Source organism: Amaranthus tricolor, chromosome 2 (genome assembly GCF_026212465.1).
Source record: "Amaranthus tricolor cultivar Red isolate AtriRed21 chromosome 2, ASM2621246v1, whole genome shotgun sequence".
Taxonomy (NCBI): Eukaryota; Viridiplantae; Streptophyta; class Magnoliopsida; order Caryophyllales; family Amaranthaceae; genus Amaranthus; species Amaranthus tricolor.
In genome coordinates this window covers 38,755,671-38,780,788 of record NC_080048.1, presented here as the reverse complement: position 1 = coordinate 38,780,788, position 25,118 = coordinate 38,755,671, and the positions used below count along the sequence as shown (strand labels likewise).

At 34.8% G+C, this 25,118-nt stretch overlaps 4 protein-coding genes across 6 annotated transcripts; 1 reads left to right on the top strand and 3 right to left on the bottom strand.

The window, feature by feature from the left end:
- The first annotated feature begins 1,503 nt into the window (after window positions 1-1,503).
- On the top strand, window positions 1,504-3,863 carry LOC130802077 (F-box/LRR-repeat MAX2 homolog A). The gene has a single exon (XM_057665988.1). It carries the CDS (start codon window positions 1,703-1,705, stop codon window positions 3,830-3,832), a length of 2,130 nt encoding a protein of 709 aa, XP_057521971.1. The 5' UTR covers window positions 1,504-1,702; the 3' UTR covers window positions 3,833-3,863.
- A 147-nt stretch (window positions 3,864-4,010) lies between these two features.
- Window positions 4,011-19,159, bottom strand: LOC130802053 (serine/threonine-protein kinase EDR1-like). Of its 3 annotated transcripts, none has more exons than XM_057665968.1 (17): window positions 18,763-19,158; window positions 16,303-16,691; window positions 14,985-15,188; window positions 13,925-14,116; window positions 13,571-13,830; window positions 12,371-12,484; window positions 12,100-12,177; window positions 11,453-11,554; window positions 10,547-10,633; window positions 9,283-9,403; window positions 8,391-8,688; window positions 7,274-7,397; window positions 7,175-7,194; window positions 6,012-6,168; window positions 4,963-5,251; window positions 4,795-4,867; window positions 4,011-4,279 (listed from the first exon to the last, which is right to left on the bottom strand). In XM_057665968.1, the coding sequence occupies exons 2-17, from the start codon at window positions 16,549-16,551 to the stop codon at window positions 4,197-4,199; spliced, it is 2,451 nt and encodes an 816-aa protein (XP_057521951.1). In that variant the 5' UTR covers window positions 16,552-16,691; window positions 18,763-19,158; the 3' UTR covers window positions 4,011-4,196. The 3 variants fall into 3 exon arrangements, with proteins under 3 accessions (XP_057521951.1, XP_057521957.1, XP_057521962.1); XM_057665974.1 differs by having other exon boundaries at window positions 18,767-19,158; XM_057665979.1 differs by lacking the exon at window positions 11,453-11,554 and having other exon boundaries at window positions 18,763-19,159.
- Window positions 19,160-19,284: 125 nt separating this feature from the next.
- LOC130806866 (zinc finger BED domain-containing protein DAYSLEEPER-like) lies at window positions 19,285-20,520 on the bottom strand. The gene is made up of 3 exons (XM_057672093.1): window positions 20,217-20,520; window positions 19,816-20,128; window positions 19,285-19,732 (listed from the first exon to the last, which is right to left on the bottom strand). Exons 1-3 carry the CDS (start codon window positions 20,472-20,474, stop codon window positions 19,614-19,616), a joined length of 690 nt encoding a protein of 229 aa, XP_057528076.1. The 5' UTR covers window positions 20,475-20,520; the 3' UTR covers window positions 19,285-19,613.
- LOC130805801 (zinc finger BED domain-containing protein DAYSLEEPER-like) lies at window positions 20,510-22,564 on the bottom strand. Its single transcript, XM_057670587.1, has 2 exons — window positions 22,092-22,564; window positions 20,510-21,174 (listed from the first exon to the last, which is right to left on the bottom strand). Exons 1-2 carry the CDS (start codon window positions 22,216-22,218, stop codon window positions 20,510-20,512), a joined length of 792 nt encoding a protein of 263 aa, XP_057526570.1. The 5' UTR covers window positions 22,219-22,564.
- Between the last annotated feature and the right edge of the window lie 2,554 nt (window positions 22,565-25,118).

Genomic DNA, 25,118 nt, shown 5'->3' with positions numbered 1-25,118 from the left:
AGCGAATGTTCCCGAAGCTAGGCTTGGATGTACAAACGCTTATTTTGAAAAATAAGTTTTCACGAAGCTTATTTTTGGAATTAAGTTATGAAATAATCTTATTTTATTCAAATTTTCATATAATTACTCCTTCTGTTTTATAAAATTAACAATATTTAAGTTTTTCATGTTGAGTGTTTTAGGTGCAAATTCAAGGGGATCATGGGATTTTTTTTGTTTAATTTCACTCATTTGACAATATTTTTAAGTTTTTTTTAGTTATATAGATAATCCACCCCTTTCTGAAAGATATGTGCTCAACAACTAAAAAAATACTATAATTTAGCTCATGAATTGGTTTATTAAAACTTTAGTTCTTTCCGTCTCTATTTGATTAATTCAAGTCATCACTTTTCCAATTCATGTTAGGTAAAATGAAATTTAATTTAGCAAAGCTAAGTCTACTTTATTAAATTTTTTGTATTGTTAAGAGTAAATGACAATATGAATTAATAAAGTTAATTCAATTCAATAAAAATGAGTAAAAGTCAAAATAAAAGACATACGTCTTGTTATAAGCTTTGAGTCTCCCCTTAATTCATTTTTTGCTTAAAAGCACTTAAAATATATGATGCAAATTTAATAAAACAGAGGGAGTATATGTCAATTACTTAGTATGCCAGATTGCCAAGTGTTGACAATAAATATTCATGGCTAACATTCCATTAGTTTATTAATAATTTATATCATATGTCGGGTCAAATACATATGTTGATCGCTATGCTGTCCTTTGGATAAATTGACTAAGAATAATAAAATTGCGATCCGGTGTGATGAACAAGTGAGACTTATAACCAAAGGCCACAAGTTGAAGTATATAAAAAATCATACTAAGGGACTAGAATGAAAATAATCTCATCCTTGAAATGAGATTAGTGAAATGAGGTTGTTTTATTGATCGATCTCTAACACTCATTTCATGTTCACAATGCTTCCTTTGGGGTTCATCAATGCAAAAATGATCTTTATTTGACTATATTATCTTTACACATATAAAATAAAAAGTAAACAAATGATGAACAATTACTATTAAACCAATGTATCAAAGATTAAAATCAAAGCAAATATAAATCAAAAACTTAATCTAAAATATGTATGAAAATCCATCTTTTTTAATTATGTAGTTTTTTTTTTGATTTTGTGAAGTTTTAGATTATTTTGCTGAAAATAACAATTGAAAAACTTCTAAAAATGGCAATCATCAGTTAAATGACAATTACCGAACTACCCATCTGCCGTCTCAATTCACGTCATTATCAAATTCTATACAACACTTCTCAAAAAGACCGTGTAGCAAAATGACAACAACAAAACTCTGAATAAGTCAAGTATAGATTTAGTATACATTTTCATCATGCACCACGTTTCATTTCTCAATGATATTTTTCTAAACCTACACCTTTCGATTTCTCCGCTCTACTAACTCATCGTATTTCCTAACTCATAGAGTCACAATACACTCTAAGTACGCACCAAGTCCATACAAGACTAACTCTCAAAAAGGGGCAAAACGCCAACCTTCCTACCTAAGTAGAGTAATGGAATCACGTGGATTTCCTTCTCTTCTCAACCCAAAACCCCACTTTCTTCATTATCCAATATATCCTCCCAAGTCCCACCTTTTCTCTCTCTTTCTCTACGACCTCCATTGTTATATTCATCCATGGCTTCCACAATCCACGACCTTCCAGAAGCTCTTCTATCCCACATCCTTTCCTTAATATCTGAACCTCGTTTTCGCAACTCAGCTTCTCTTGTTTCTCAAAAATGGCGGATTCTCGAACGCCATACTCGAACTCACTTAACTCTTCGAGGTAACATTCGAGACCTGCTTTTTCATCTACCTGATTGCTTCACTTATGTTACTCATCTCGATCTCTCTCTTCTTTCTCCTTGGGGACTTTCTCTCTCTTCCTCTTTATCCTTTATGGATGAGCCTTCTTTTCTTCTTGCTCGTCGTCTTCATCTTGCTTTTCCTTCTGTTATTTCTCTTACTCTTTATTCTAGGTCTTACTGCACTCTTTCTTTGTTTTCCCCCTTTTTTGCTTCGATTAAACATGTTAAGCTAGTTAGATGGCATCAAAGACCTAATCAAACTCCAATTGGGTCTGATTTCGTTACGATTTTTGAGAATTCTGGGATTCTTAGGTCAATTGATTTGTCTTGTTTTTATTATTGGACTGATGATCTTACTCATGCTTTAGAAGCTTATCCAATGATTGGGAAGAATTTGGTTGAGTTGAATTTGTTGAATTTTTCACTGTCTGAAGGATTTAAGTCGCATGAGATTATTGAGATTACTAAAATTTGCCCTAATTTGAAAGATTTTAGGATTGTGTGTGTTTTTGATCCTAGGTATATTGGGTATGTTGGGGATGAAGCGTTGTTGGCGATTCCTTCTAATTGTAAGGAACTTAGGGTTCTTCATCTTGCTGATATTTCACAAGGTGATCGTGATATTGATGAGGAAGGGTTTAGCAGTGAAGATGCTGGGTTTAGCATTCAGAGTTTAGTTGGATTTTTTTCTGGTTTGAGACTAATTGAGGAATTGGTGTTAGATGTTTGGCCTAATGTTAGAGGAAGTTGGGTTTGTTTGGAAGCTTTGGCTTCGAGGTGTCCGAATTTGAGGTCTCTTGAGTTGGGTTGTTTTCATGAGATTTGTAAGGCTATTGAATCTCATTTGGATGGGATTGCTCTTTGTCAGGGACTTGAATCGTTAACGATTAAGAATTCGGCAGATTTGAATGATTTTGGGTTGATTGCTATTGGTAGGGGATGCTCAAAACTTTCGAAGTTTGAGGTGCGTGGATGTAGAAAGATTACGATGAGGGGATTGAGGACGATGGTGTGTTTGCTTAGTAAGTCTTTAGTTGAAGTGAAGGTTTCGAATTGCAGGTATCTTGATGCCCCTGCTTCGGTGATGGCTGTGGAGCCAATAAGGGATCGGATTAGGAGACTCCACATTGATTGTATTTGGGATGGCGAGAAGCCCGATAACGAGAACGAGGACGAGTTAGCTGTGCTTAGTGTTGATGAATTTAATGAATTAGAAACCAAAGATGACGATGATATGATCGAGGAAGAAAATAGGATGAAGAAGAGATGTAGGATGTCTTTGGACGCAGAAAGTTGGTTAATGATGAATGGCAACATAAGAGAATATAGCACTAGCAATGGCTATCGCTTAAAGACATGGGCATGTCTCGAATTCCTTTCGCTTTGGATCGGTGTAGGAGAGCTCTTGACACCATTAGCAGACGTGGGACTCGAGGATTGCCCTAATTTAACGGAAATTCATATAAAGATGGAGGGTGATTGTCGAGAAAGACCAAAACCGTCACAGGGCACATTTGGGATCAGCTCACTCGTGCGTTACCCAAGATTATCAAAGATGAAGCTAGATTGCGGTGATACAATAGGCTATGCATTGACAGCCCCTTCTGGGCACATGGATCTTAGCTTATGGGAGAGATGGTTCTTGAATGGTATCAGAAGTTTAACACTAAACGAACTCGATTATTGGCCTCCACAAGACAGGGAAGTGAACCAAAGAAGCTTGTCACTTCCTGCGGCCGGACTTCTTGCACAATGTGATTCTTTAAGAAAGCTCTTCATTCATGGAACTGCTCATGAACATTTCATGATGTTTCTGATCCGGATCCCGAACCTAAGAGATGTACAATTGAGATGTGATTACTACCCTGCTCCCGAGAACGATATGAGCACCGAGATGAGAGTAGATTCGTGTTGTCGATTTGAAAATAAGTTGAATGCCCGTCAGATTCCCGATTGATTTTCATAAAATCAACAAAATTGTAATTTTCACATTTTCTCATCTGATTTCCTGTTCTTGACAATACTGTAATTTAGGCTCTTAGGATTAGGTAGTTTTGTGCAATAAGTCACTGCTTTGTATCAGAAACTTACATTTAACACTTAAAGCTTTATGGGAAAGGAAGTTTGACCAGAAATTCCTCAAAATGTTCATTCTTTTTGCATATAATATCAAACTGTGAACTTTTTTTCTCCATTTCAAAATTTGAAATATGATCTACTGATTGAGTTTAAAACAAACAAGGGCCGAAAGGCGGAAACATGATAACGAAGGTGACAACTCTACTACGATCTTTCAGGTATACAAGAACGTGGATTAGCACTTAGCAGAGTGCATATTCACAATCATGCAAGCGGGAAAGTATGTCCTCACAGTTTGGCCGTTCATGCGGTTCTGCCCAGCAATCTGCAATTAGAATCAGATCGTGAGATCCGATAAACTCATTCTACCAATACCCTAACAGCCTGTTTGGTATGTGGTATTAAACGGTGGTAATGGGAATGAAAACTAGTGTAATTTTGATTTAAAATCTCTTTGCTACCTTGATGGCCATGCATGTGCAACTTCAATCATCTCATTTTCTTCATAAAATTCATTCTAATGTATTACCATTGGGAAGGGTGGTATTTGGTGGTAATAAAAATTTGTAAACAAATAAACTTTTTTGTGATTAAAGTTTCATCCCCATGGAATGTCATGGAACTTTTAATGAAATTTTACACTAAAAATTATTCCCGTTATCACCCTTTAGTACCACTAACCAAACGGGCCGTAAAAATAATAAAAATGAAACAACCCAGTAGCATTTCATTATCCCCGATTCCATTAAATACCTCCCATCTAGAGTTTAGGATCGGTTAACCCTATCGGCTGACAATGATATGTCAATAGAAGAATGCCTAATAGTTATAAAAGAATACCTGCAATGAGTTGGCCAAGAGGTCCTTCGGGAAGTTCTAAACGTGAACCCTCGTTTGCAACAGCACAAACCACCTACATAACCAAGTCAAATTAGATTCCATCCGAGAAAGGAAGCGGAATTTGAAACTGCTGAGCTAAACAAGCTAAGATAGCAAGGTGAAAAATACCCGATCGGGTGGTACACCTTCCCATGGCCTGGTCAGAGTACAAAGCTCCCACATAATGACCCCAAGGCTAAAAATGTCGCACTTCTCAGTGAAGGGCTCATTACGGATGAGTTCAGGAGCCATCCATTCAGGAGTTCCAGCAGATGAAGAGTCTTTCATAGGTGACTCTGTCATAATCCTTGACAACCCAAAGTCACATATTTTCACTGTCCAATGCTTGTTCACGAGACAATTAGCACTCTTCAGATCACGATGGACAATCTTCATCCGGTGTATGCACATCAAACCTCTATAAGTGACCACAAATGCCCAAAATCATTCAATTTTTTTTGGATACACAAAAAACATATTAGAGGAACGCGGCTTTTTTCCCTATCCAAGTCAATTGATTAAATACTGGATGGGAATCAGGAATAGGCATGACCAACGATGAAAACACATACGATTAGCATAATTATATCAAACTAGTATAGAAACTCGTGCAATGCACAAATGTATTAGTATGAAATATATAAAAATATAACTTCAAAGAATAATGCAAGTATATATTATCGTGATTAAATTTGTCGAATACATGACTTCTTTAAAATAAAAATTAAATACTTATTTTTTAAAAAAATTATTTATCGAATACATCACTTTTTCATTCAATTAAATATTTTAAATTCTAGGTTAGGTGTATAGAATTCTATAATAATTTATATAAATACTTTACCTAATTCAGCTCCAACTTAAAAAAAATCTGATTCTAAATTACGTAAACAATGTCATGTAATGAACTTTAACTATTATCACTAATATAAATCCATTCAAGACTCTATAAGGATGATATTTATCATTTTCTAGCATTTTTATTAGTATGTATGATATGATGCATGGCTCAGCCTTAGCTCTAACCAGACATATCTCATCTCAATGCAAAAAATTCAATTAACAATTGATGAATGCTGTGATGTTGGTCAATTATACAGTATCAGGAATTCAGTTATAATCCGATGATGTAATGATAAATTTCATCAAAAAAGGACTAATGACATCAAAAGACAGACCTGCATATATCGCGCAACATTTTCAATCTTCTCCTCCAGCTAACCTTCTTCTTTTGACCACTCAAGTGGATCAAATAGTACAAAGAGCCCATTTCCATGTATTCTGTGACCATTGATAAGCGTGGTGGTTGTGTGCAAGCACCAAGGAATAAAATTACTGCAAGAAAACGGCAACAGTGAGAAAATCAATTTTACTAATTACAAAGTTCACAGCTACAGATTTCAGCAGCGAAAATATATAGGACTAAATATCAACACTTCAAGTCTCCCGGTCCCGGACTACACAACAACGATGCCAAAGCCAATCCAAACAATATGGGGCCAGCTACTTGAACCAAAATAGATAATTGTGGGAAATCTTCGCTAAGAAAGATGTCCCCCACACTAAATGTAAAAAAGAAAGGCAAGTCTTGTATGAAACCATCTCACCGTGAGACGAGCCATACAAGCAGCCCATTAGTAAAAAAATATAAAAAAACAAGGAAAATTATTAATGGTTACCCTGTGTTTTTGCACTTTATCTTTGGTACCCCTGTGTTGTTTCGATTATTAATGGTACCTCCAACATTTCATGCTAATTACAAGCGTGACATTTTTAAGTTTTTTCCGTTATCTTGAATATAAACTAACGGTTAGTAACTGCTGGGGGTACTTGGGGTACCAAATATAAACTAACCATAGTTAGGTCAAATTCAAATATAAACGGTAAAATAACGGCAAAAACTTGAATAATGTCAAGGTTGTAATTAGTATGAAATGTTGGGCGTACCATTGATAATCGAAAAAACAGAAGGGAACCAAAAATAAAGTGCAAAAACACAGGGGTACCATTAATAATTTCCCAAAAAAACAATGATATTTGAATTGTCAGGACGACAATTTTTTTAAAGAGCTTGGGCTGACCCAACTGAGGTTGACTCATGGTGAGACGGTCTCAATAAAGAATTAGTGAAAAAACAAATCTAAGATTTGCTGTTTTCAGGTTCTCAGGATCACTCCTCAGATGAACGATTATATTATGATTTCATTGGATTCATTCTAAATTCATTGTAAGGGAAGCACAAGGAAGCAGGGAGGATAGGACTACATACATGAAAATGACAAAGTGAAAGAAAAGATGAAACGTGAAGTTTATTGAAATCATATCTGAACGAGAGAGTTACCATTTGGGTGTCGTAGGCGACTGGAGGCAGTACAAAAGAAATTTGTTAGATTACAAGCAGAAAGATTATTCACAATGACAATATCATATATCAAGGTACCTAAGAATCGCTACTTCGTTGCAGAAGTCCTCCATGTTTTCAGAAGTCAGACCCTGCTCCAGAAACACTTTGATGGCAACATCAGTCCCGTTCCATATTCCTCGGAAAACCTCCCCAAAGAAGCCTAGAAAGTGAGAAAGATAACAGAGTTAACAGAAAAATAGAACTTTATTATGAGTCAAAGTTGTCATCATCATCATCATACCCAATATCCCACTCGAAAGCAGGGCCTGGGTGAGGGAAGGTGATAGACATTCCACACCCATACTCCCTTCACAGGGAGGACTAGAGGAATGCGGTCAATCTTACTCATCCAACTCAGACAGTTTAAGAGAAACAGATGGAAGGTTAAATGGTAAGACTTCCCACTTCCTTACCACCCCCTGCTTTGTTTGGAGGTTTGATCCCTCGTCTATCCCAACTTTGATCGGATCTCCTTGTCACATTCTGAATTTCTAGTCTGAAAGGAAAAAGTTCCCATGAGTTGGGAAATTGGGATCTCCTTGTTTCCCCTCACCTTATACGAGATATACCTTATCTATGTAGTACATTTCAGTCAAAAAAACTAAATGCCACTAAAATTTGACACCCGTATTATGTCAAAATATACAAATTTTGCATCTACTAACAAGGAAAGAGAGCAGAGTGGGACATTTGCTATAAAAAATATGGCTCCGTTGACACTGGATCCCGATAAAAAGATGTGTATGAAAGATAATGTACACACCAAGATGGTGTAGACAGTAGAGTCCAATGAAGTAGTTAGCAACACAGGACCCATGACGCCAACCATAGAAGGAGTGGATCTTTTTCTGATCCAGTTTTTTCAATTACAAAGCTTCGTTTTCTCCTGTCCTGCATGCGATTTGTTTAGTATATTGTTTATATATTTCAACCCAAAAGTTGATTCTTATATAACCTGTACTCCTTGACCAATATTTGATTTTCCACTTCTTTTAATGTATATGTATCTCTTTGTATATTGCATATGTCTCACCACTCAATTTTTATAGTTAGCAGTACAAAACACAAAATTAAGACTTGCAATGAAAATCTGTAAAATAAGAACTAACAAAATTTACTGTAAGCAACATACGTGCAAGAGAAAGAAGCTTACCAATCCCAACACGTGTTCCTTCAGTCAACTCGGAATAATCAATATTCCATTCTTCATAAGGAAGCAGAGACTTGTCATGATACATGCGTGTTTCTAAGATCTTGTTCCATGTTGACACCATTTCATCACTTGGAGCTTGTCCCGAAGTTCTGTTCCTCTCTGGAGTCCGGCTCCTATACTGATGAGGAGAGGAAGGCAATGATATAGCCTTTTGAGAACTTTGTTCCCCGTGCAAAGCATATAAAGCAGATCTCGTTCCAGATATTTCATCTCGACTACGAAGACGTAAATCAGATACCTGAATGTGGACAGAGTAACTACTACTGAGTACCTTCAACAAAATAATCAGGCAGACTAATTCCAATCAAATTATTCAAGAAAAATATAACCAGATATTTCAAAGGTATATTATCTTTGGATTACACAGACATAAAACAACATTCCATTAGTCCAATGCCATTAAGTGGCTCCCAACCTCCCACCTAGGATTCGGTTTGGGGAGGTCGGATGCACGCAACCTTACCCTTGTAAGTGATAACACTAACAAAGAGGTTGTTTCCGATTGACCCTTAATTCAGGCAGACATACTAAACTTAAATGACCCTCCCAATAAAGGAAATAAAATCTCAAGCAATGATGTATGCAAAAATGTGTATATTGCATATAAGCATCATGAATCGTAATCCAGCTTACAAGAATCTATAAACCAACAATCAGGAATTTATCATCTGTCTTTAACAGAATACAAAACTGGGCAGGCTAATGAGTTGAAGAAATCCTAGAGAATTGAATTTTTGAACAGAGAAACACATAGACCAAAAAAAAAAGTACATCAAAGGACCATATCAACGACAACAAACATACAATCAAACACAAAGTGAAGCCTACATACATCTGTCTCGGGATTGCCACTGGTATTTCTATTGTTTGGTGAAGTGGGAAGAGACACATCTTCACCACGCTCTCTCAAAATTCGATTCTGCTTCAATGTCTCATTCATCACTCGTACAGCCCTGAAAAATCAGGGCAACTGTACATAAATACGTGAACCATGCCAGCACAGTGGTTAAGCAAATAAATATGGACATTCTAGTCAATATCAATCTTTATATTGAACCCTGCTCAAGCAAGCAACCAGCATTATAAATAAGTCAAGTAATAACACAAACAGCACGACATGAGGGATCGAATTAGTTCTGCATTCCATTAAGTAATTGCAAGTATCTGAACATCAGACTTACAGCCATCAAGAGATGACTCGGACTTTTTTCCCTCGTAATTAATGGAGAAGCAATACCAAATAGAAGAACTTCCTCGGGGCTCGGAGCATAGCCATGGAATCATTTTTAATTGAAATAGTAAAAAACTAAGGTTGCAGTATTATTGGTCTTTAATAATACCAATTATTCATGTACATATGATCACTAAACAACTTTTGTTATACAAATAGTAACTTTATATTCTCCATAATCAATACAATTAATATTGACCGCAACCCATTTCAACTATGCTTTAATCAATGTATTAATAAATCAAATATGAAAATGAAACAAATTACTCTCATCATTAAAAACATTGTTCTTTGCTTTCCTTAGCAGTATCTATTATTTAACACGTTGGACATCATAACAACCAATAAGTTAATCAATGCATTTGTCGCTCATTTACAACTCCGCACTTGCAGAATGATAATGACGGGATAATATCTACAAACAGTATAAAAAATTCCTTGAACATTTATTTTAAAAAATAAGTGATGGATCATGAAAGACAATCCAATGACTCGTGATTCCTCTTTTACTTATTAACTTCGAAGAACCAAGGCATTACCAACTAAATTGGACAAAGTAAATTTTATACTCCTATATATAAATATATATTTAGTTGGGAACTGTGGAAGTTAATGTAAAAACAATAATAAACACTTAAATAAGTATATAATATCAGTTAAAAACTTCAAATTAAAAAGGTATTAGTGTATTACAGGCTTAAAATTAAGTTCATAAATGCACAAAATCTAGATGGCTACAGAAATTTATAAATCAGTTGCATGTAATCACATAGCATCCTTTTTAAATAGAATACAAAGATTTTCACCGAGATCAAGATATCATAAAAAGAAAACACAAACATTAGTAACACAAGAACACACAAACCTCACAATGTCGTCACCAATCTCTGGAGTGATGCTAATGCTCCTTCGTCGCAACCTACGAGCTTCCGATGTTGCTGCACCAACTGATCTGTATGCCAGTATTAAAAGCTCAAAATATTTCTAGCTCGGACAAGATTCAACCAACAAAACTTCATACACTAACCACCAGCACACAAAATCAAAAGAGATCAGCAAATATAGCCAGTTACAAAGAAAATAGGTATAATTTCATCATGTCTGTCCTCCATTTTAATGTTAAAATAATCTGAGGGAAGCTACCATAATATTACTCTTAAACATAAATTCATACACTCTCACTCACAACTCACAAGAAAAGAAAGCTACTTTCCTTGAAGGGTCAAACATGTAGTTGATCATCAAATATTACATCATGTACCCATATGTGAGAACGACAATCTAACCAATAAACAAGCATGTCAACATGTCATGAACCCAAGAACACATTCCACTTTACTTAATTATTACCGACTTTGAAAGAAAATTGATACATCTAAGTTTTTTGAGTCAAGACAGAGAATTTCGCCAAACACGTAATCATACCTCCACTCACTCAATAAATGGGATGAACAACCTGGAACGGTATATAATACGGAAAATCTCTATAACATCCCGATATCTTCATAAGTCAAACAATTTTGATTAGACTGAGTATCAAACAGTTGTTCGCTCTCTAAGGTCATATATCCATTACAATAGTTGTTCCAAATATTATCATAATAAAACTCATCATTTTCAGCAGTAACAGTCTATCCTACTGTTAATCTAAAAACCCCATATTCCGAACTTCAAAAATAGCAAATTCTAACCAACCCACAAAAAGTAAATGCAGCATGCTCTCTCTGCATGTATATGAGCAGTGAGCCAAAAAACTTGAAAAGTTAGAAACCTTGATGAACCAGTATCATGAGCATAATCTCTCAAAGATTTTCTTTCACCGCCGGCGCCAAGCATGGATCGACCACGTGCACGAAGTGAAGGATGCTCAGGACTGCAATCATCAAAAGTTTAAAACTATGGATAAGTAGAAACTATAAAGTTTACATCGACAGACCATAATTACTGATACCAATGAACATTTCTCACAAGTAAAAGGTCAATGAAGTTCTGATTTCAAATATCATCCAGAAATATCAGCATACGGACAATTTAATGACAAAAGCGAAATCTTCAAAATTTTGGAGCAAAAGGATATAAGAAATTTAAGCAGACTAGAAAGAAGTTTCATTAAAAAGATGATCAGATTTCAATTACACATAAGCTCAAATTTTCCTTTCAATTCTCCCCTTTGACAGAGGGGTGTGAAAATAAGGGCGTTATAGATAGTTTATAAGAGCAACAAAAAATAAGATCTGCCAATAAACTATGCATGTCATGGGTTTGAAAGAAAGGGTGGCATCAATCCAGCATGAACGACATGGGGGTATGCAAGTATGACGCCAAAGGAGCTAGTGCATAATTTGGGTGCATTTTCAACAAATAGATCAATAGATAAAAAAAATCCTCATCACTTGAAGATGTAGAATCAAGGAACACCTTGAACTGGCAGTCCGCGGTTCAGCAATGACCTTTCTCCGACTCCGTCTCCAAAATGCTGCCGCAATGTTTGGTTCACTATGTAATTAAACTGAGGAATGTTAACAACCAGCTCAACGTGAGCACTGAAAAAGCAGATATTGACATGGAAGAGACACAAATCACCAAACAGGAATAAATATCCATTCTGAGGCCTCCACCCCAACAAAAGAAACAAAAAATTCAAGTCCACATGACAAAATTTTGAATCATCTGGAAAGGATGTAAATACCTCAATCTGCTTTCAACACTAGAGGCTGACCTAAGAATTCTGTTCTGCAATGAAGGACCAGGAACATTTATATCAAATCTCCTCGCAAATGGACCAATATTATCTTTCTCTGCACTGGAGAAAAATAAAAGGACATTGGCAAGATGTATCTAGCAATACATGTCGATAAAAAAGAGCAACATTCCTCATCTTTATAAGTGAGAGAAGCAGTAAATACATAACTATGCTTTACCTTATTTGAAGCCTGTTTTATTTTAATATTTTGTAATATCACATAAATTACCTAATTCAAAGAAAATTAAACAGGAGATAGGAACTATAATATATGCATATAGGCCAAATTAATCAGATTATTTGATACGAAATTCTGATATAATTATCCTTTTTTCTAATTATAAGCATCTTATAAGTGTTTTCCTATTGATTTTATTACGTGAATGCCCTCATGACCAGAGTGATCATTTTTCTTTGCAGCACACGCAGCATAGAATAAATGACATCAAAAAATTTTCAAGAGTTTGAATAGAGTTTTAAAAGATAAGGGTATGAGAGAGGAGGAGAAACCTGATGTGAAGCGAAAGCATAAATGGAAGGACTTAAAAGGGACAGGCAGGGTGAGGAAGAAGTCTGTATCCTGTTCTTCGATTAACAGTCGGTTGGGCTAAGCCAAAAGGAAAAAATAATTAAAAGGGATACTACTTCTTTCTTGTTTTGTAATAATTAAACACTTGCTGATTCTTTGGCCACACACCATTGGTTTATATTTGTTTCATTCTCTCTCTTTCTCTTTCATCATCATATGGACTCCTCTATTACTCTCCTAGCATGAGTGTACTTAATATTTGTGACAATCCTCTAACGCTGCAATTGCTATTTGTTATGAAACAACAGTAGACAATAAGAAGATCTGGAAAGAAAATGAAAGACTCTTCGTAACTAACTATCTAGTAGTGATGTTCGTAATGGAAAAAATCAGATCACATATTGCAACATCATTTGCAATTTCGCTTTGCTAGATTTACCAAGTTAACAAAGAATGATTTATCTTAGGTCAAACAGACTTTAACTATATAGGTGCAGTTCAGGATCCGACAAACCTGAATGAATGTGCTCAAACTTCAAATAAACAACTGAAACAAACAGCTAATTTGGTAAATTTACATTTAACTCTAACTCTCAGAAAAATTGCTTCCAACTAACCTATCTTGATCAACTCTTTCCGAAAATCCACACATAGGACTGTTGGGCTCAAGTGGAGAGTCACAAGAATCATTTTCTGCAGAGTCACTCTCCCCTGCAGCTGAAATATGGGTTAAGAAAATGGCCCTGGTGGATCGAGGTATCAGTTGACCAGGAAACTTCATGAGATCAACCAAAAGCTCCATTGAATTCAAAACTACTACCACAGACATGTGCTTAAAAGAATCTGCACACTCTATTCTTTCATCATTGGGCAATCCCTACAAGAAAAATGGGCACATATAATAAGTTCACCAAAAACAACTGAAAAGAGAAATAACATTTTCTGATCCTCTCAAATTCAAGAATACATACCACCATAAGCTTACTCTCTAAACCTACAGTATCCGCCAGAACTTTAAACAAAATTGCACGAGGACGACAAGAACCATTTTTAATTTGTCCTAGCAACTGAACCCCACGAGCCATTGAACCTTGAGAAGCTTCATCTAGTAGAGATTTTACAGGGCTGGAATCCGTTGTAGAGCGTTTGTAAAGATCAGAAACCTGTCATAAATCCGACATTGTTAGATCAAGAGGAAAGCGATAAACATACCAATGGGGAAAAGATTCTCACATAATTTGATCTAGAGGAAAGCCATAAACATCAAGAACAAACATAGATGGTCTTATGAAAACAAGATGATGCCAAAATTTTGCACCACTTGTATCTACGCAAAATGTAACTACTCAATACTTCCACCACCCTTGTCCTAGATTTCAAAGACACTGTCATAACTCCAATCCAAGGTCACGCCATCTATCAGACCAAAGAATATCCTCAAACTTCCATCATTACTTCCTGATAACGAGCTATCCAACATCAGTCATTTCCACCTTTACAAATAGCAGAAAAGGCAGACACATTTAATCAGTGGTTAATCAACCTTACCGAAACACCAAACAGCACCAACTATCCATATTACCTTACATACCTCACATTTAACCAAAAAATTTCTTGGGGGTGTTTTCCATGAAAAAATATAACATTTGTATTCCAAATTTATTCACATTTGTTTTGGTTTACATAGTCGACCCCATATTGTTGGAATTATGGCTTTTGCATTGTTGTTATATCACATGAAAGCTCAAGGATTACACTCACTTAGGAAACTGCAACACTGCAAACAATATTTTTTATCCTTCTAGTATCTGGCACAGTTTGCAGGCCTCTATTCTAATTTCAATGAAGACAGAAGCAGTAGACTAGAAAAAAGAGAGACATATGCCAACAGTTAAACAATAATACACCGGTATACAAAAAGTTAGAAGAAAATAAATCATAATCCACAGCAAAGAAAAAAGACAAAATACCACAAAAAATTAATCAAAAAGTTTTGGAAGTGACCAGACATTATTGTTAAGGAATTCTTACCAATACAGCAATTTTTTTTATAACAGCGGCCGGATTAGAGTTTAATCCTTTCACTAAAGCTGTGATAAGTTGCTTCAACATATGAAGTTTTTTATCCCTCTGGGCATCTACAAGAATAATTTCGGCCCTAAGGCCATCAGCTTCCAAAGTAGAAAGCTCATCAAGCGTAGGAAGACGATCAAACATCTCCATAAGCTTCTTATCCTGCAATGTATAAAAGCTTCAGGTTGTAACCTATCATAATCATACTTTTCAATATCTTCCCTTCTTTCACTTAGCCACCATTCAGAAAAGGGAAAAAGTAGAACAGGGAAAATGCGGTAAAAGTTAAAGACACACTAAATATACAAAGGTGCAAGACACACTAACGCATTAACGTTTTTGTGCCTTTTGTGCCTATGATGAGCATTACATAAATTACTTCCCCATATATATAAAAGGGTTCGGCCTGCAGCATCTTGAGCTTCAGCGGCCACTGCGTTTAAAAACAACGAACTGGGGGGTGGGGGGTCGCGGATCAAAATAATGTAGAGGGTCATAACCACCTGACAATCGACATCACAGTAAAGCTTTTAGCTCTCTTCAGCAAAAAAATAGCTTCTTAGAAACCTTGTGACATTTAATCATAACTCTGCCGTAAATCAAAAACATTGTGTTTAGACATTAAGTCTTGCAAAAGTTGCAGAAAATAGTTTTTGGAGGCAGAGACAGCTTATGGTGGAAGAGTTTTTAGGGAGAAAATCTAATAACTACTTCTACTATATATAATATTTTTTCAGCTACCCTATAAGAGAAATGCAATCCATGAGCCAAAAAAGGCATCATAGCTTTCTATTTCACCCTCTATTAATTTGCATTTTACTCATCCAGCCTGATTCATCGCCTACAATCAGGAACAAATATAAAATTTGTTCATATGTCTCCTACTCCCAGTCATTCAATGTAGTATTGAGTAAAAGCATATATCAAAGTGGTCTGTTCATAGATTTCAGAACGTGGAGCATTCTTTGTTTCCTAAAATTTTTTAAAGCAATATAGCAACTTAATCCTAAGTAAACAAACTCTACAATTTTACATGCCCACGACCAACTCCATGATTCAGATAATAAGATGATTGAAACCATCACTTGGGCATTCGGCCATGATTTAATCCAAAATGAATCATGAATGAGTAAAATATACTTCTATATAAAAAAAATTGAAACATCACCGAGAAACAGCTCACACAGGTGATATAATCATCTAACAGATATTTTTTCCAAATAGGGTCTATGTCATTGTTTTCTATACTTAACATGCAAATAAAAAAGTTACTCACCTGAACAACAGAATAAAAGCCATTCGGAATAGGTTCAGAAAGCACTCCAGTGCTCCATAGAACATGTGATGCTGTCTCAGAGGACAGCTCATCCTGCTCACTGTGTCTAATGGCTTCCTTGCGATTCAATCTTTCCTCTTGCGAAGTCAAAGAAACTGATCCAAAACTTTCCGCAAAATCTGAAGCCCACCAGCTAGAATTAGAAGGCTCCTGTTCTGCTTGCCCTATATCACCATGTTTCTCCTCCATGCTGTTGAATATTTGCAATGTAATAACATTTCGCCCCCAACTTTTACCCCATAAAAGTCCTTTTCCATCCAGATGGGGTATTGCAACAAAAAATCATTTGCTCAAGTTGTTTGCTTCCCAAGACCTTGGGGCTGCACAGCCTGCATATTGCAGATTGAAGTGTCATATATTGTTCCAATTTTTATGGTCCACTTACATCCTATGATGACAAAAACGCCTCTGGTCGACATAATGGACTCAATAAACATAAATTTGCAGTTCTCTCTTCAGATAGTCAAATGCAATCTAACATATAGCCTAAGAATCAATATCTACACAGTTACCTACAATAATCACCAAAAATATGACACATATCTATAAACTGCATCGAAGAAAATGTATCACAAATAGCAATTAATCTTTTATGGAGAAGAATATCAGCTCATACAAACACAAATGATGTTCCAGAGGACTCAAAATCTAGTATGATTCACAACATTCATCACGATCCTAAGTTACATGGGAATGAATAGAAAAATAACATATAAGTGCAGATCTACATTTTACATGCCATTTACAAAATTAGGATACAAAGACACTGCCCCAAACTAAGGTACAGATACAACCATACAAGTTCACGACCTCAATCGTTAAGAATTATTTTCTTCGAGTTTTTATATTGCATACAGTACAAGAACACAACCTTACTCAATAACAACCATTTTTTTGCTTGTTCTTTAAAGTCAAAAAATTCCTAATGGTATTAACATAGTGCCATGATGCCATCAACTTCGGTTTTATAATGTTCATAATAAAAAAGTAAATAAAGCCGTTATTTGACTTGCAATAAAGCTTCCACTCACACTCCAATCTATCACCGAAAATAGCCGAACCCAATCATTCAAATACCTTTTGGTTAGAAAATTCACTAAAATCACATTTGTGTATCAAAAAAACAGCACCAGTCCAGCAGAATGCCTATTTGAACGAAACTTGTGGCATGGATTGAGTTGTAGATTGTAATAACATTTAACTCGTGAATTTATTTATCATTAAAGAAAGCTAAGTTCAATAGATCATATACAATGGACAAGCAAAATCACTTAGTCAATTAAGTTACTTTTGAAATAACAGCATCAACACACTACGTTATAAACCCAAACGGCCAAACACAAGAAACAATATCAATTATCTTCATAAATGAAAAAAATGGCAGTCTAGCAATGCAAATGGAAAGGTCACAAGCAACAACAATCCAACACTAAATGCTAATCTATTTACGGCCCATTTGGTTAGTGGTACTACATGATAGTAATGGGAATGATTTATAATGTAAATTTCATCAAAGTTTACATATCATTCACATGGTGATGAAACTTTGATCACAAAAAACTTTTTTGTTTATAAATTTTCATTACCACCTAATACCACTTCTCCCTATGGTAATGCGTTGAAATGAATTTTATGAATAAAATTAGATGATTCAAGTTGGACAAGCACGGCCATCAAGGTAGCAAGAGATTTTTCAACCAAAATTACACTAGTTTCTATTCCCATTACCACCGTTTATTACCACCTAACAAACAAGCCGTTAGTAGCAGTGATATCGTCTATTCTTGATGGGCCAGAGACTTTCTGTTCTTTGGTATAATGGATTGTATGTTTGCTACTAAAGGTCAATTAGAAACCACGACTTTATTATCACCGGGTAAGGTATTAAGGTTGCATATATTGGACCTACCAAAACCCACCTACGTGGGAGCCATATAATAGCATTTAATAACATTGGGATAATTGAATGTATGTTTACTTAGCCACCTCTTTATCACTCGCAAGGGCATACATCCTGTCTAATGGCATTTAATAGCATTGGGATAATAGAAGCGATTTACTATCAATGACATGATCACCAATATACAAATAGAATTAGGTAAGAATCACTTAAGTCGAGATCAAAATCCATTAATATGCAGCACAGGATCAGATTAACTTCACCAAGTTCTAGATTACAAATCTAGCATCCCCAAATTAACCCTATGAATATAGCATCCCATAGAAACAACCTACATTATTTGAATAAACCTTAAAAATCTCAAAACATACTCATATACACCACATCTAACACAAACCCACTTCATGAAATGCCCAAATGATAAAATGAATACGACTTAATTCATGTAAAGGGACAAACATTGATCAAAATCAATACAAATTAGAGGAAATGGAACTAACCCACCAGCGGATCAAACAAATTGAATCTGGGAAACCGAGTACAGCATTAGAATCTCAAGTATAGTGCAGTAACAAAAAATTCATACAGCTATATGATCAACAACCATCTAATCCTCTGGTACAGTTGAAGAAAAACGTCGCAAATCAAATTGAGGGTTTTTATTGTTGCTACGAGATTTGTTAATGGGTATTTGATTTGATTTGATTTGATTTGAAAAATAGGATGAAATGAACTGATGGAAAAAGGGATGAGAAATTGAAAAGTATAAAGAGGGATTGCGATGGCGTGACTGAAAATGAAATGGATTGAAGAGGAGAGAGAAAGTGGTGGGATGGTGTAAGTCACGTGCTTAGGAGATAGAAAGAGAAAGAAAGAGTGTGAGTGTGATAGGAGATCATTGTAGAGACCGACGACCAATTGGTAACGTATTTGGGCATAGGTGTTCATTCGCATTAGTCAATAATCGAGTTAGATGTTACTAGACCTGTCAAACAGGTCGGACGGGTCGGGTCGTATAAAAATATTTTCGGGTTCGGGTTGAACGGGTTTAAAAAATTACGGTTTCGGGTTTAGACTACCTCGTTTAAGACCCTAAGTTGTCGGGTTCGGGTTGACCCAACGGGTTTTGCACTTTTTTGAAAAAATAATTTACGTCAATGATAATATATTAATATGTACCTATTACGATAATATTTTAGTATGTACCTATTACGATAAAATTGTAACTTATATAGAGTACATATCAAAAGTTGCATGAAACAGAAAATAAAATTAGTTCAACAAAGTATGACAATTACAATTTAATAAACTTGGTCATAGTCTACTATTTGATAATCTAAGACAACATTTACTAAAAATCATCATCTTCAAGAATTTCAATTCCGCTCTCTTCTACGCCGATAACTTGAGGTTCTTTGTTTGGATCCCGCAAAATCGGAATTTCAACACCGTCTTCAAGAGAATTGTTATCTTCACACAAATAAAAAACGAACTATTTAATTAGCTATGAATCTCTTTATTTCTCAAAATGCAAAAAAAGAAAGACAATTTACCATTTTCAACATCATATCCATATAGCCAACTTCGGGTTGTGACCAAAGTCTCGGCACTCTCCGGTAGTAAGGAAGCTCTCCATTTTGTTAGTATCCTACTTCCCAAGCTAAAACTCGACTCGGAAGCAACAGTAGTAATTGGAATACTTAACAAATCTCTTGCCATACTTGCAACTTGTGGAAACCTTTTAGCATTATCCTTCCACCAACCAAGAACATCCAAATCCGACAAAGGATCCAATTTATGCTCACCTAAGTAGTCATCTAGTTGTGTTCTACCTTGAGAAGAAGAATTCTCATAAGATGAAAACGCCTACAAAACAAGAGAACTTCTATTAATAATTATTGAATAACAAATTTAAGTACAACATAATATCAAAAGGTTAAGAATGAAAACTTACAGTAAGACTTGCATTCCCGCTTCCAACTCTAGTACAATCAAGGGGAGAAATATCAACTTGTGAATACTCTTCAAATAGCTTGAAGAGACTTTCTTTCACTTTCTCAGTCTTATATTCAGCACTTCTACCATCTAATTGCACAAAACAAAACTTCACATATTGAAGTTTTAAGCGAGGATCTAAAATGGCAGCCATGGAAAGAATCATGCTATAGTTTTCCCAATACTTATCAAATTTAGCCTTCATGCCCTTCGCCATATTGCTTATCGACTCATCCTCAATATTACAATAACTCAATATGAGAGACTCAACTTCCAATTCTCATCTATGTAATGAGCAGTTAAAGAAAGGTATCCTTGACCAACAATTGAGGACCACATATCCGATGTCAAGCAAATCTTTCCAGGGATAACATGTAATGCCTTTTTTAATTGTTTTCTCTCCCTTTGATGAATTTTAATAGTCCAATTCCTAGCTGTATTTCGACATATTGGTTTACAATTTTCATTTAAATATGTATGGATATCCCTATTCCCTTCATGCTCAGCAAAAGTGTAACTATATCCATGCCTAATGATAGCCAAAGCAACCTTTTGTTTGTACTCAATAGGATTGTATTTCAAAACAGGCTTAGCTTTTTTATCTAAGAGCATTTGACGAATATCACAATTATCACGAGCTTGACAAGATTCAGTGTGACGTCTAAAATTAGTAGTACCATACATTGAGTCGGCAAAGATAGGTCCTTTATTACAATACTTACAGTAAGCTCTTGGCCTCTTATCAGCGAATTCATCACCATCGAAAGTATTGTAATGGTCCCAACAATCTGATGTCCATTTTCTCTTGCGAGTTCCGAATGTTGGAGTAGCTTCTTGCCCAATGTTAGGAGTCTCAACATCTGTTCCATAACTTCCATCTGTTCCAGGATTGTTACTATCATCATTTGGCTCAACTCCTACAAAACAATGTAGATTACAGGTTCATTATATTAGCATTTGGGTCTAAAAGTGTCATCATTTGCCTTTGAAGTTTGATTTATGCAGATGTTGATCAATTTTAATTGTTTAGCAGAAGTTTTCAACATTTATTGAACTTCCTTTCAACTTGTCCTCATTGATAATATAAACTCCATTATTGTTTTTCTATAATCGATCTTATAATATATCCCATTAATTTTATCAACACATGTTCATGTTTCTATTATTAGGAGGCTTTAACAACATTTTTGAACAAAAGTTATGTGAAGACATATCATTAACTGCAAATTTTCTCACTATTATTTTGGCAGTATTTTCCTGATGGAATTTTCTCTTTAATGATAGCTAACAACAAGGATGAGGGAGATGGAAACGAGGAAAGCGATACAGAGGAACTTGCTGAAGCAGAGGAAGAGGAGGAGTCTGACTTGGACTTAGCTTGGAAAATGCTTGATCTTGCTAGGGCCATTTCGGAAAAGCACTCTAGGGAGACAATGGACAATCCAAGAACAATCCAAATTCCAAACTTTAAACTTGAAAAGCAGAGCAATAATCAAGAACAATCCAGATTCCAGAACAATCCAGAACAACTTAAAAAGCAGACAATGAAATTTAAACAAACAACAATTAAATTTAAGCAAACAACAAACAACAATCCAGAAAATACAGAGACTATTATCAAACAACAAAAACCAAGCACCAAAATATAATTAAATTTAAACAATTTCTTCGACATTGTTAAAACCTCGAAGAAACTGGAACCTACACGCCCAGAAATTCGCGAGGAATTCGAAGAAAACAGCGATTCATACTGAAATTGCCAGAATCCGAATACGCAAACTAAAATTAACTACAAATCAACAAGTAAACAAATGAAATTGGTACTTCAAATTACCTTCTTGAGGAGTGGGAGATGATGAAGAAGAAAAGAATTGTCCAAGAGGTGATGGTGAACAGTCTGAACACCCTTTTCGTGGGAACGGAGGGCGGCGGCGGCTACTACTTGAAGCTCGACGTCCCATAGATTTAGGGCTGATGATGACTGGGAACGGAGATGATGACTGAGGATGAAGAAGAACTCTGAAGAAGGAACGATCGCCTGAGGAGTGAGGTGTGACTTGTGAGGATGAAGAACAACGCAGATTAGGGCCGGCTGGATGAAATGAATGAAGCGCCTTTCTTTCCTCTTTTAATTTTTAAATTTTAAGGGTTAAACCCGACGGGTCAGACCCGACCCGACCCGTTTTTGACCCATTTTTTGCGGGTTTAAAAAAGCGGGTTAAACGGGTCACTTTTTAAAAATATTTGTTCAAAACCCGCTTTTTGCGGGTCGGGTTTTTTGGGTTTAGCGGGTCGGGTTCATATTTGACAGGTCTAGATGTTACCGATTAATTTAAAATCGGATTTTGTATTTATGTAGATTTTTATATAATTGTTAACTAATACCGCAAGACCTTTATTTGATTCGTTTCTTTATTTGGGATAGAGATAATTTTTTACAGGTAAGAGTGAAATTAATCTTATATTAGTGATGTAAATTGAATTCTATTAATATAGTGTTTGGAAATAAGTATTTTATTTTAAATTTTGGATTTCAATTATGAAATCATAAATGAAGGAATTTGAGAATGACAAGTTTTGGTAATCATTCTCAAATTCTGAACTTTAACTACTTTAAAAACAATAGTGGAATTTGACCAAATTCAAATTTGAAAAATTTTTGATTTGTCAAACAATAAATTTGAATCAATTTCAGATTTTCAAATGAAATCATCGTTCTCAAACATAACATGTTATAATGATAAAATAAAATGTTAATAAGCATTAGACTTTATTGATAAGGTTATTTCCTATACGAAAGAAGAGAAAAGTGAATTAAACTTCGTGTAAACAATAGATGATAAGAATATAATGTTGAACATTTAAAGTATATAAACCTAAATTTGTATATACTACATACTTAGTATAGTAGTGGGACTTAAATAAATATATTATAAGTCCAAATTAAATGCCTCAAAGAATTTGATGAATTATTACTTTGATTCATAAGTTTTGTTTGATGAATCATTACTTTGATTCATAAGCTTTGCTTGGTGAAACATTACTTTGATTATTTGCTTGGTGAAACATTACTTTGATTCATAAGTTTTGTGTTGAACATTTAGAGTATATAATCCTAGATTTGTATATACTACATACTTACTATAGTAGTGGGACTTAAATAAATATATTATAAGTCCAAATTAAATGCCTCAAAGAATTTGATGAATCATTACTTTGATTCATAAGTTTTGTTTGATGAATCATTACTTTGATTCATAAGCTTTGCTTGGTGAAACATTACTTTGTTTCATAAGTTTTGCTTGGTGAAACATTACTTTGATTCATAAGCTTTGTTTCGTGAAACACTTTTGTTTCAAAAGGAGATATTGTTTCATGCATAGCTCTATAAATAGAGGTTACATGCCAAGGGTTTATAAGTCCATATCATTTTTTATTTCTCTCTTAAGAATACTCTCATTCTTGTTCTTCCTTTCATGAGATAATATTGAGAGAGTAATTAACTCTCAATATCATCAAAGTTCTTAATTCACCACAACACTTGTATTTACAACTGCAATTTCCTTGTGCTAGGGTTTTGTTGTGTTGATTGTATCTCATTGTGAATTTCATTTATCATCCCAAGCACCTTTGCGGGAGAAATATCACAATAGGAAAGTGCATGAATGCCTTCTACTTATATCAAGTTTCCGAGTGACTTCTTTGATTATCGCAACCATATCTTCATCGTCTCCTTGGTGATTCAACAAGAGTTCAAAGCCATATACAAAGGATCACAAATAGTGTAGATTTATCTTGTACACATATTTGTAATATATCATTATTGTAATATATAACACTTATAGAAAAGGTGATATGGAGATTACTCACCCTTTAGTTCAACTCTAACCTGTTAGTGTGGTAGTCCTATTTGGTGAAGTTGTAATTTGGTTGAAGATTAGTTTTTTTCAAGATAAATTGGAGTACCAACTTGCAAGAAAATCGTATTAAAGCAACAAAAGCGGTTATCCAATGAAAAATAGGATGATATTGAGTGTCAACTTGTTTAGCAAGGATGAGATCGGCATTGAGAGATGTGATATTAGGTGACAATAAAAACTTATACACAAAAATTCATTTTTGTGATTACAGTTTCATCACTATGGGAATGACATGAAATTTTAATGAAACTTTACACTATAAATTATTTTCATTATCACCTTTTAATACCATTAACCAAACAGAATGTAAGATGTTTATTTGCAATTTCAATTCCACCTTCTAAGGAAAGTGAATTCTAATGGTAGTTTTGGTTGGGCAATTGAGGTAGGTTGTCGTTTCTTTGTTAGTTGATTATGTTAATATTGTCAATTTTGATGTTATGTTCAAGCGTGTGTTGGGTTAGTCCGATCATAATAGTCCAACATAGTTGCATAAATAACTTAAAATAAAAATCATCAAACATATATAATATATTTCGCTTATAAAAGTAATGATCAAAATACGAAGAAATTTGAATAAAAGAGGGAAACATAGTTTTTTTTTTTTGGGAGCTAAGACCATTACATGAAATACATTTAACATTTAAATTACATTTACTTCAGCACAATTCACAATCCAACCTTAATCATAAAGTAGAAAGCTTTTAAATTAACCCTAAGCAAGAAATTTGATTTTCTAAAGCATCACTTTAAGCAAAAAATTTTATCATTGGTCACAGTCCCACACTAATGACCCGTAAAACATCATTAGTTTGTTTTTGTGAAGCATGTAATTTTCTTTTTATAATACTCATTTATCTCTTTGAGTTTGCAATTAAAAATGACATATTAAAAAAAAATGTAACTTTTTAATAATTTCAGAGGGACAAAATATTTATATG

Coding starts and splice junctions, on each gene's coding strand:
- LOC130802077 (XM_057665988.1), top strand. CDS start 1,703: ATGGCTTCCACAATCCACGACCTTCCAGAAGCTCTTCTATCCCACATC.
- LOC130802053 (XM_057665968.1), bottom strand. CDS start 16,551: ATGGAGGAGAAACATGGTGATATAGGGCAAGCAGAACAGGAGCCTTCT. Junction 9,404..10,546: donor ATTGGTGACGACATTGTGAG/GTTTGTGTGTTC, acceptor CTGATTTTTCAG/GGCTGTACGAGTGATGAATG. Junction 7,195..7,273: donor AACGAAGTAGCGATTCTTAG/GTACCTTGATAT, acceptor TACTGCCTCCAG/TCGCCTACGACACCCAAATG.
- LOC130806866 (XM_057672093.1), bottom strand. CDS start 20,474: ATGGCGAAGGGCATGAAGGCTAAATTTGATAAGTATTGGGAAAACTAT. Junction 20,129..20,216: donor GCGGGAATGCAAGTCTTACT/GTAAGTTTTCAT, acceptor CTTGTTTTGTAG/GCGTTTTCATCTTATGAGAA. Junction 19,733..19,815: donor TGGATATGATGTTGAAAATG/GTAAATTGTCTT, acceptor ATTTGTGTGAAG/ATAACAATTCTCTTGAAGAC.
- LOC130805801 (XM_057670587.1), bottom strand. CDS start 22,218: ATGGGACGTCGAGCTTCAAGTAGTAGCCGCCGCCGCCCTCCGTTCCCA. Junction 21,175..22,091: donor ATCTCCCACTCCTCAAGAAG/GTAATTTGAAGT, acceptor ATTGTTTTGTAG/GAGTTGAGCCAAATGATGAT.